General features: G+C 25.9%; 1 protein-coding gene across 1 annotated transcript in view; it reads right to left on the reverse strand.

Moving 5' to 3' along the window:
- Positions 1-1,408: 1,408 nt before the first annotated feature.
- The window catches only part of LOC107456562 (TATA-box binding protein associated factor 13), a 13,403-nt gene continuing 2,152 nt past the window's right edge, over positions 1,409-12,659 (reverse strand). Inside the window, exons 2-4 of the mRNA XM_016074458.3 lie at positions 11,696-11,768; positions 9,972-10,069; positions 1,409-1,905 (exon numbers count right to left, since the gene is read on the reverse strand). Of these exons, the coding sequence (XP_015929944.1) occupies positions 1,732-1,905; positions 9,972-10,069; positions 11,696-11,768 (345 nt within the window). The 3' untranslated portion in view covers positions 1,409-1,731. The remainder of the gene's footprint in view (positions 1,906-9,971; positions 10,070-11,695; positions 11,769-12,659) is intronic.

Genomic DNA, 12,659 nt, shown 5'->3' on the forward strand with positions numbered 1-12,659 from the left:
CAATTTGTTAAAATAATTCATTCTTCAACAGAATTTGCTTTTAAATCATTGCAAAAAATACATCAATGTCATGTTTTCATAAACAAGCACCTTTCACCAGGCTCATCTTAGTGAGAAATACAGCACATCTTAGAAATAAATAACGAATATTTAAAAGATACCACAACTAAAAACAAAACTATTTACGCTGAAAAACCTAGATAAGAAAACTTAACCTAAAAAGCCTCAGTTTAATTGGCAAAAATTCCTAGCTTCATAAAAATATACCCCTATAAAGCCACATTACAAAATTCAACTTGTCTGCAACTGAGTTTAATCATTATCAATGCATGGATTTAAAATTCATATTTTTAGTTTTTATAAGTACAAGTATGAACATTATATGATAGCTCTTTTACACAACTATGGTTTCTATTCAAGATCCTGAGAAATATAGTATAGAGTAGAGAAATTATTAAAAATAAAAAGTGAAAAACTGAGGATTTCAGATAAAACCTTTTTACAATGCAAGATTTTGTTATAAATTTTGTTATCGGGCAGTAGTTAAAAAAGTCTACTTATGAAAACATTTGGCCAATTTTTCAAAAATTTAAACTGTTAAAAAACATTTATTATTAAAAAAAAGAAAATATATTATTAATGTGAAGCAATTCTCACAATAAGATAAACACATTCATTTTAAAAATGAAGAAAAACTTTACTGATCTCTCCAAACAGATTTATGTTGAATTTACTTCATAAAATAATGTCTCAATTAATAAAAGGTTTGAGTTTATGAATCAATAATGCAACATAAAATTTATGAGTGCAAACAAACATACAATTTATTAGCTTCAAATCAGATTTGAAATAATTGTACACATAATGATGGAATTATATTAATTTGTTTACTTCTAAATTTTATTATACATAAATTAAGAAGAAAAAAAAAGGAATAAGAACTTAATTATCTTGAAATCAACTGAAAATTTTGATGAAATCAGTCTTTCTGAAATTTTGAATCAGAGTAAAATTGTCTGAATATTCCAGGGATGATTACAGCTTTTCTGAGTAGTAAATAAGTTTTAAGTACAAATTTTGGCGTTATTTTAGTTGCATCTTTGGCAAAAAATGTAGTGATCAAGAGGCAATTAGTAAAAAAATTTCTAATGTGGTCGCTCTGTAGTGAATGTTAATTTTGTCTACATTTATATATATGAAAATTATAAAATAGAAGCTCATTAGTGTTGTTATTTTTCAATATTATCAGAAATATATCAAAAATCTGAGACAAGATTGAGAAGAAAAAAAAAAAAAAGAATGATAAAAAAGTGGAAAACTGAGGATCTGAGGGGGAAAAAAAGTAATGTTCATTTCATAAATTAAGATTGTTTCATATACTAATTATCTATAATTAGAAACAATAAACTATGTGTAGAAAACATTTAATTTTTTTATTTACATTTCACAAGTTCTCTCAGTCATAGTTCAAGAAAGATATGCTTTTAAATTTATATAATACAAAACAAGCATCTTCATTAGGTCACACCTGCATTAGAACTCAGAAATTGACTTGCAAAACAATTTGTATAAAAGTGAGTTGCAGTTCATAAAGTACGAAACAAACACCACCAGTTCTCACACTCACAACTGAAGTCAGCACAAATTGTAGAAAGTAAGTTGTAATTCATACAGTACAGAACAAACACTTTTTTCTTAGTTCACAACTAAATTTAGCACTTTAAGTATTTATTATACAGAAGCGTATTTCACTTCATCGAAGGCTTTGCGAGCTTTCTTGAGCTCTTCATTCATAGTGAGCAGATCTTTCACACGAGCATACCTCCTCGGATCCTTACGCACTAGAAAAACTATATCTTCCACCTGAACTCGACCGGTTCTGCCTATCTCCATCGCTTTATGCGTCTGAAAATGTTTTGAAAACCGTATCAATAAATGCAAAATATTAACAGTGATTGTAATAAATATTTTATAATTATCCAATAATGCTTAACTTTAAATGTGTGAATTTTTATATTTTAATAATATGGATTTGTGTTTGGAAGCAAAAACAAATAGCATAAGAGTTTACCAAGACTAGGAAAAGAAGAAAAAAAAGGGGGAGATTTTGTGGCAGAGGAACTCATATTTTATTAAACCTTTGAGGATAAATACTAACCTCATAAAAATATTGAGTCATAAATGGTTTCATAAATATATTATTGAGTCATAAATGATTTTATAAAAACATTATTGAGTCATAAATGATTTCATAAATATATTATTGAGTCATAAGTGATTTAATAAATACATTATTATTCATTATAAAATATTTCATACAACAGAGCTATAAATAAGATCGTTCTTTTAATAATAAAACTATCATAAAAAAATTGGCAAATTCTTAAAGATTGCGTGTAACTTTTCAACTTAAGGGCAGTCATTGATTGCCATTACTGCCTTTAGTTGCAAAATCACAAGAAAAAAACAGAGTGAAAAGTGATACTCAGTATTGTTTTGCAGTACAGGAAAAAAAATTATCTAAAATCCTTTTTAAGTATTTAATTCTGGGTGCAAAAAAAAATCAATAGAATGGAAAGAAAAAAAAACACATGCTATGTGCAGTAAATATTTTCAATATAATACGAATTTCATTTAAAAAATTAGCAACATTCTTTTATATCATAATGTTACATAACACAAACATTAGATAGCAAAAAAGAAGAAAAAATATGTGAAATAAATATATTAAAGAAATGAATTTGAAAATATTTAAGATTATTTTTCATGCAGCATTAATTAACAATATTATTATTTTATTTAATGCTGTTTTATTGGGTTCAATTTACTAAATGTAATACTGAAGTAATTTATGTTCTTAGCAATATAATATTATATAGCATTTTAAATAGGAAAAATGCTATATTTTCTGTCTGAATTGATTGTCTAAAATTGATAAAATAATTGCCCTTCAAAAACTCATAGCAGTAAAAGTGGAATGTGAGCAACAAAATTTCAATGAAATAAAATTAAATTTCTTTTCGTAAATATATATACAGCGATATTAAGAACGAAGTTGAACCAATTTGATCAGTGTACTGCACCATATGTAATAAATGTATTTTGTAAAAATGTGCATACAATAAAAGGTGAAATAAGCAACTTTTAAAAAAATTGTCAAAAGATGGGATCGGATGCCCAATCGTTATCAGCGTTAGCAGTAACAACTAAAATTTAGTGCCACCTCAATAGCACCTTATAAAATGGTAGATTGATCTCACCTCTGCTGTAAAAAAATGCAGTCTTGCCTTGGCTACCATGAACCCAAGACTTTCCCTCATGGAGGATCGTAAAAGTTAGGTCTCCACGTATAATGACCATGACAGATTTGAAAGTCAATATCATAGCTGCTATCACTATTATTGATACAGACAGCCTTCACAAAAATTACATTTCAGACTCAATATATGCTGTATAACAATATGAGCATATATGGAACACTTGTGAGGAGTGTGTTTAAAATTTGTTCTATGAAATTGGGGCCCATAAAAAACTTACCCACTCCATATTAATTAAATATGAAATACAGTAAGTCTGTAAAATCACGGTACATTTTTGATTAGTCAATGAACACTATGACTTTGACAGTTTAAGAAGAGTGTGTCCAAAGGACATGTTAAAGTACATTGTACTTGAATTGACAAAACTTAATTAGTAAATTATCTCAGTAAGCCACTTTGAAAACTCTAACTTGTTAGCATCCGACTTAAATCTTTAAAAAGTTAAATCTAAGATTAATTTCATTATTGTAAAATAGTATAAAACATTTGTAATAAGAATAATTTTCAGTCAGGTTATTTTTATACATACAGGGTACCTGCTACATTTTAGATTTCCACATTCATGACTAATTCCATGAATTTTTCATGACCTTAAGAAGTTATTATCTTCTCAAAAAAAACAAAAAAACTCAACAATAAATTTAAAAAAGCATTGTAATACCAGTAATTGAAATGATAGGTATAACTAAAACTTTTATACTCCGCTTCTTCATATTTATAGATTTCAAATTTAAAAACAGAGTAAAGAAAGAACTGAAGCAATAAAATAGCTGAAAAAAGTACAAAAGCAAATAATTTCTTGCTGCAGAATTATATTCTAAATATATTTTTCTTGTTCATCCGAAAGGAAAAAAATACTCCTAATTTTTTTCTCATTTCGAAATTAAAAAAAATTCGACAATGACTGGCATGCTTCAGCTAGAATTTTAAATTGATAAAACAAAAAATTAATAAATAATAACAAAAATTCTGAAATCACAGAAGTCTAAAAGATAAATTCGCTCTAGAAATGATGCTTTTTTTTCATTTTTTGAAAGAACATCACAATTTTTAAAGAACATGATAAAAACATTTTATATTTTAATAAAATATGACTGTGAGCGAGGATTTTGTTACAAATCCAGATATTCGGTTCACCATGAAATTAAGGGGGGGGGGAGTATATTCCATTTTAAAAATTAGACTTCTGGACGACCTAAATCCGTGAATTTCCATGAATTATTATTATTTTTTTAAATAGTTAAAATCATGACCGTCCATGACAAATTTTGCTCAATACCGAAATTCATGACTTTCCAGGTGCACAGATGCCCTGTACATAGAAGAAAATAAAACATAAAATAAAAAAAAAATAATATTGAACCCAAAGAAAAAAAAGAAAAAAAAATTGAACCCAAAGAAGAATCAATTGCCTAATAGCATTCTAAAGATACATTTTTAAAAATTTTCTTTCAAAAATAGTGAAAACAATTAAAAAGTGTGGGAAATTATTAGAATCACCTCATGAAAATTAATTTTAAAAAAATATAGCATTCGAAGCAAAATATTATAAAGAACATAAACCATTTTCTTATAAATTACGTTGATGCGACGTACTACAAGAAAAATCATACTTTATATTATGATCCCATTTTCCTTTGTTTTCTTTTTTAGCATGTTGTTTAAATAAAAGAATAAAATATGTTTAACACTTTTAAAAGACACAAAAAACTTATAAGTCAAAATATTAATTCTCCAAATGAAAATAACCTAAGGAAAGTAAAACTGCAATACAAAATTTTAATAAGTATTATTTTACAGTTTGAAATGATAGTTGAGAGTGAAAGGATAAGAATTCAATGAAACAAACAATTTGATGATAATAAACAACAATTGATGATAATAAAAATTCTAAAAGAAATGCATCTCATTAACAATAAACTGATACATAATCTCAAAGATTTAAATAAATCAATTAAATATACTATTTAGAATAAAAAAAAATATTAATCTCATTCCGGACCAATCTTCAATTTTTTATTTCTAGATTTCTCGATAGTTGACATCCCTAAACTGCGTTAATGACAAAGAGTTGAAAATCAAGAAAAGTTACTAGTTCAAAGGATCAATAACTTAAGTTTGTATTCATTTTTACTGGTTTTGTGACCCAATTGGATTTTGTTAAAAAAAATACTTATTTATAAAACAAAATAAATTTTACAACAAAAGAGAATTAAAATGTTATCATTACATATTAATAAACAAGTTCAATGTAATATATATATTAGACATAGATCATTATATTGATTATTGAGAGTAAAATTAAATCATCAAAGTGAAGTTAAATTACAAGTATGTGTAACATTAAAAATTATGATAAAAAGAAACAATTGTTTTGAATGAAATCCTAACCAAAACATGAAAAGCAAAATCCATAAACTGTTATTCAATTTACAAATTAGTTGATCAAGGATCAAGTTTGTATCTACTATAAGCACATATGTTACAACACTTTTGACAAAAAAGTTAAATCTAAACTAAACTAAAAAATAAACATTCAGTTATTTCATTTTCAGCCTTTACAATTCTTTTGTTAGTTATTTCAAGATGTCATTACTTTGAACTCATCAAATTGAAACAATCCATACTAAGAGAATATTGAAGATTTCATATTCTGTTTATAAAATTGTATTTTGATTAACATTTGTCTTAAATCAGAACTTACTTCATAAATAAAGTGTTTCACTAACCCCAAATGCAACTTGACATTTTTTAAGAAAATTTCTCCCTTTAACAAGTTTATCTTATTAAAAATTCTGTGATTAATGAATTGTTAATTGGATTAAAATCATTTGATTTGAATAGATTGAAAGATCAATTCAAATTTTTCGGATTCTGTGGATTTGTGCAACAGTGGTGTCCCAAGCCCTCATGGTAAAACCAGATATTGCTGCAAGGGCAGAAGAAAATAATAACTTTTTTTCTTAAAACTTTAAAGTTTAAATGGAACTCAAGATGCAGCTTACCTCAATTCACTGTCATTCTCTTTCATCACCTTTTTAATTCATATAAATCATGAATCATTTCATTTTATATAGATTCATCATCTTTATCAACTTGTAGTTTAGAAACAATAAATGTTTTATACAGATTTAAAAAAGGTGGCCCATAATGAAAGGTAAGTGGAAACCTTCCATTACTTTTAACTTATATTGAAAAACAAGAATTAATTAGATTGAACAAGTGGCATGCCTGTTTAATTGAAAAATCATGTCTCAATTAAATTGATGTGGGTCACATATTGATTTATCACAACATCTTTATCATCATACAGCAAACAAAATTGTCTGTAGTATTTAAATAAATAAAAGCCTGGTTTATTATGCTCCTCAGTTAGTCATTTACATTGGCTAAAAGACACAGGGTTCCCACTCTTTTAACAAAGCATAAATTAAGTACTTTTAAGGACTTCCTTAAAAAAAAATTAAGGATTTTTTTTTTGAAAAATTGAGGACCTTAAAAACAGTATGATTGTTAATCATCGAATATACATATACCACCAGTGACAGTGCCAATTATTTATCTTTCTTAAAAAAAGAAACAATCATGTACAATTATGTTTGAGAAGATTCATAATTTTCAAACTAATGTGTTTTGTATTAGTTCTAGGTGAAACATATAAATAAAAAGGCCTAAAACAATTTTTAAAAGGTTTCAACACACTGAAAAATGATAAGGTTCCAGAAAATTGATAAGATTGTTTATTTAACAAATACTGATAAATTATTTATTTTTTCATCATTTATTGATATTTACTTGTAATATTTCTTTATCATCCTCTATCATTCTTATTGTTATTCTCCACTATAATTATGATTTGATATTTTTTTCTATCGAAACTGAAAGTGGTAATCTTTCATTATAAAAAAAAAATCTTGTAATATCACCTTATCAGGAAAGGTTTTGTAAAAAAATATTGATTAATTTTATGAAAAATACATTGAAAACAGTATATAACTTAACCCCATTTTCAAATTATTACTAAACAGCAAATGTGTTATAGTTACTTTTATGATGATTTATATATTACATAAAATTTTTTCCAGCTAAAACTGTTATTAGGAATTAACTTAACACAATATTACTACACAAAAAAAGAGCTAATTTCAAAGCAGCCAAAAATTGAATAAATAACAAAAAAAACAACAAAAAAAAACAGTTTATTAAGTTGCAATGTTAACTGAATAAAATGATTATTAAAATTTAAGCCTGAATTTTATTCCAATGGACATTAATAACAAAAAGTTAGGAATCCTTTAATTCAGTTGATTTAAGTTTTCATGTAACAACCAGCTTATCCTAAAGAAATAAAAATAATAGTTGAAAATCTAAAGTTTAAAATTTTTTTTTACATTGCAACAAAACAAGTTATAAATATTTAACTTTCTTATTAGAAGCAAATTTTTTGAACCCTGTTTAATTTTTAGCGCAATCATGAATTTTAAAAAAATATTACTACTTTATATAAATTTAAAGTAACTTATTACGCACTGAAATATACAAATTTATTTAATTCTTCAAGATTTTTGGAAATAGTTTTCGTTATAGATTCCAGTTCAAAAATTGCTTCTGATACTTCTTTTCTCAGGGTTTTACTTCCTTCCTGCCAGATGTGTTATCAGTAGAACTAAATTTCGTGAATTCTATCGATATTGAAGGTCAGTGTGAATTTTCTACTTAGGTACTTTAGAACTGTCACCCCCCCCCAAAAAAAAGCACTATCTCTTCCACCTCCTCCATACTCTATTCTTTTGTTTTAGAATGCTTCATTCTCCTCATTCTAGGCAAAAGGCAGATTATATTACTGAAAGGACATGCTTTATTCCTATTGCCTGAAGCCTTCACACACATCTCTTCTTGTCTCTCTAAAATGCTCCACCCTCAATGCGTAAATTAACTTTTTGTTTTAAAAAAGTGAATTGAAAAAGTACACCTAGCAACTACAGTCATGCTGAAAAACTAAGGACATTTAAAAACCTTGTACCAAAATTAAGCAGTGTTTAAGCACTTTAAGGACTGTGGGAACCCTGTAATAATCCTAAATAATTGCTCTTAGCATTATGAATTTAAAATGATTACGATTGAAAGAATAAAATTATACTCATATTAAAGTATCAGAACAGTACTAAGATTTTAGAAAATGAAGTAAAACAATGAAATAAAATAAATGAAGTATAACAAATAGAATTTTTAAGAAATATTCTGTGTATGAAATAACTATTAATATTAAATTGGTATCGGAATTTCAAAAATTATTCATGTCATACTAACCAATCAAAATTAACATAACCAACAACCAAAATTATCATAACATAATACTATTAGTATCAAAATAATGTCTTAACAAGCTTGCATATTGCATTAACTATATAGACACCATAAAAATTATTATATTATTATATAATGAGCAAAACATTACAATAAAATGAAGGCACTATCAACTGTAAAATAATGCTTCTTACTGGTATTTAAAACTACAAATGTACAAAAAGTAACAATCAAATAAGGGAATTTCACAAAATATACAAATATAAAAAATACATAGACACCATAAAAAATGATTATATAATTTTAATTAGCATAACAGTACTATGAAATCCAGGAATTATGATCAATAAAGTAACACTCAATGTTATTATTGAAAACTTTATGTACAAAATGTAATACTCAAATATGCATACACTTTGACTTTAAACCCTGAACGATCTGAAAGTATTTTCACTACCCATCCGGAAAATTTATAAAATTTAATTATAGTTATAAAATTTAATAGTAGATATTAAAAAAAATAAGAGTGTGTAAAATAACGAAAAAATATTTGCCTGCATATACACATTATTTAATACAGAAAGTAAAAGCACCAAACGGCATTGGTTCTTTCAGGGTTATGACATAGAATTCATGAATAACTAGAAACTAAAAAATAAAAGCTATAATAAAGCTCACATCTCCCAAAACCTAAATTACAGAAGAAAATGGGTAAAATAAGTTTATACCTAAATTTTAGTACCCAAATTTCCAGATTTTATCAGATGTTTATTGAAAATTTGACCATAGATTTAGATGATATATAGCATCAGAAAAATACAGTTTTCTTTTTTTTTAATTTGTCTTGCCAAATTGTGGATTTAAAAAAAAAAAAAGATTTGCCTTGCCAAATTGTGGATTAAAAAAAAAATAAAAATATTGCAGGCCTACAAAATTTTCAAAAGAAGAAAATTAAAATAAATAAACAATTTTCCTGATATTCAGAACTAAAGTCACTCGAAAAAAATAATAAACCGACATATAAAGGGGTATAAGACTCTGCGGACATAGTCATTTTGTTCAACAACAACATCCTAATATTGTATTTGTTGTAGCTGATGCTATAGATAAATAAGAAATACTTATTAAAGCCAAAATTGAAAATAGTGTGAACATAATTATTATTATAATTATTGACCAAAAAAATTTCTTTCATTATTCACATGAATAAAATCTGTTTCGATGATTAATTACAACTGTTTATTAATATTCAATGGTATTGGTATTCACATACATTACACTTACAATTTTTTCATAAACTTAATAAATTCAACAAATAATTAAAAAAAACATTTTTATACTTACGATTTCAGTAATAAATTCTATAACTAAATCTTCCAAAAGATCAACAGATTCTGTATAAGGATTTTGGTCATCCCCAAATCCATACATCATACAACGCACTAAAATATAAATGTTTGTTAGTATAATATAAGTTTGTTTAAAAAAGGAAACTTTTAATAATTGTAAAAATAAGAAAATAAAATGCACACATTTTTAAAAGTTATTTTTGCAAATTTCTTAAAAAATAAAGCCTAGAAAAATAAAATTTAATCAAACCAACAAGGTATATTTAAAAAAAAAGAAAAAAAAAAATAGATTGAGCACACATGGTGTAATTCATAACTTATCTAAAAGAATAAAAATCACATATATTTTAAATTAAATGTATAGAATATACAAAATTTTTCCCGTAACATTATTTTAAAGAGAGGAAAAAATTTAAGTTTCTTATGTTTTATGAAGTAAAAACACGATATTTTTAAAACATTGTAGCATACTTTATTAATTTAAAATAATCACTATCAGTACAAAAATAATATTTTTTTCACAATTTTATTTCTGTGTTCCTATAAAAAGCATTGAAGTAGATTTTAAAAATTGAAAAAAAAAGTGGAACATTTAAAAAAAAAGCCAATTTTCATAAAAGATAAAAAATATTTTTGTCAAGGCTGTTTTTGTTAGACTGTTTATTGTTTTATGAAATGCTTTTATGTGAATAAGATACTATTTTTAAAACTACTGTGAGCTTGCAGCAGTATTTGGAAATTGGTCTAAAACACAAATATGGAGAAAAGCCACCGTTTAGAGAAAATGAAAAGCATTAGTGGTCTAATTTTTCAACGTTTACAAAATTAATGCAATGCTGCATTATTTGAGCTCATTAAATTAGAAAAAATATTAAAATAAGGCATTGATTTTTAAAGTCTTCCTGAAGGTAGGAAAATGTCCCCAAATAGACTATTTTTAAAACAGTTTAATAACTTATAAAATATTTAAGTTATTTGTCCATTCTAAAGCCCAGATAATTCTTCACAGCAAGATGGCATATATAGTTGCTTTTTTATTTTCCATGCTGACAGAGTTTTGAAAAATCATGTAAACTGCATTGAATAACAGATAAGAAAGATTGCTTTCAATTTATACATTATACAACCCATTTAAACTAATTGGGAAACCAAAGAATCTGAAAAAAAAAGTAAAAAAAAATTCAAGTTTATTACAATTAAATAACATTTAATTTCAACTATCATGACATAGTTTCTTTTGAAAATGAAAATTTTTATTTTAATTTAATTTCTAATTATTTTTTGATTAGCAGATAAAGGTTAGAAGCTATGGACCACTATTTACAAGTTTATATGCATATTTTTACATGCAATCTATGCTACTTATGAGACTCCTAATAATTTCAAACACTAACTCCACTAGATTAAAGATTCCCAAAAAATGTTCATGAAAATTACTTCTACAAACAAAATATTTTGAAATAAACTGTACAACAAACTATGACTAATGCAGCATTTTACACAGAACTTTTAAAACATACAGATTTAAGTAACATTAAATACACTAACACATCACACTACCATTTTTTAAAAACAAAAATTTTGAGTACTAAAGTTGAGATACAAATAATTAAGCATGCATAATTTATTAAACAAAATAAGACATTACAGCAGCATATTTTAAAAGCGAAAATGTTGAGACATAAAAAATATTTAAAGTTTAAATAAAATCAAACTTACATTCTTTTGAAAATAAACGTTTCTTCTTATCACCAGTCTGTGGTTCTTGACTCTCTTGTAAATCATCTTCAAACTATTAAAGAGTTTATAAATTTGTATTAGGCATTCAATATACAAAACCATAACTATTATTTTTAAGATAATTAACAGAGATAACATTTCACATACTAGAATATAAGATTCCAAAATGAAAATATTACAAAAAAAAAGCGAAAGTTTTCTTCCCCTCTACAGTTATTTGTCTCTTAGATCAGGGCTGTCTAACTGCAAAGAGCCCACGGGCCAGAATTCCGGTCACTGATCACCTGGCGGGCTGCAGTTTGAAAAAGTTGAACAACAACCTCTCAGTGTTTTCACTACAGCGCAAGAATCTCGAATATTTTTTTCTTTTCTCGCTATAAAAAGTTATTAATGCGAGAAGATCGCGCACTCTATTAATCAATTTCAAAATGCGAAAATTTTGGAAAAAATTTCGTATTTTGCCATTTTGAATAAAATCCTTTCACTTTTCTTCCTTGATCTTTCATTATTTTGAACATCGTTCCTTGTTATCTAGCTTCCCTATTTACCAGTATTGTTCAGAACTGGTGCAAACAGCAAAACAACACTCCCCCGAACCACGGAACCCCTTTCAGAACACATTTCTCTGCAACCACGTGCTCACCATAGGTAAGGTTTCTTCATGTAAGACGTTTACATTTCTTGTGCATGAATGTAAGATGGACAAATACCTTGTTAAGGCGACATCTTCTACTCCGTAACGGACAAATGAAAATGAAACAAATGTTGGTAGAAATGGTTAAAACGAAACAAATACGGAAATATAATAGCTGATGAAAAAGTAGATATAGAACATTTTACATATGATGATGCAACAAAAATATATAATTAGAAGATGTTAAAAATGTATTATAATTAAAGAAATAATTTTTTTCCAAGTCTATTCGTGTTTTTTTCAATTTTA

The sequence above is a fragment of the Parasteatoda tepidariorum genome, chromosome 9 (assembly GCF_043381705.1).
Source record: "Parasteatoda tepidariorum isolate YZ-2023 chromosome 9, CAS_Ptep_4.0, whole genome shotgun sequence".
Taxonomy (NCBI): Eukaryota; Metazoa; Arthropoda; class Arachnida; order Araneae; family Theridiidae; genus Parasteatoda; species Parasteatoda tepidariorum.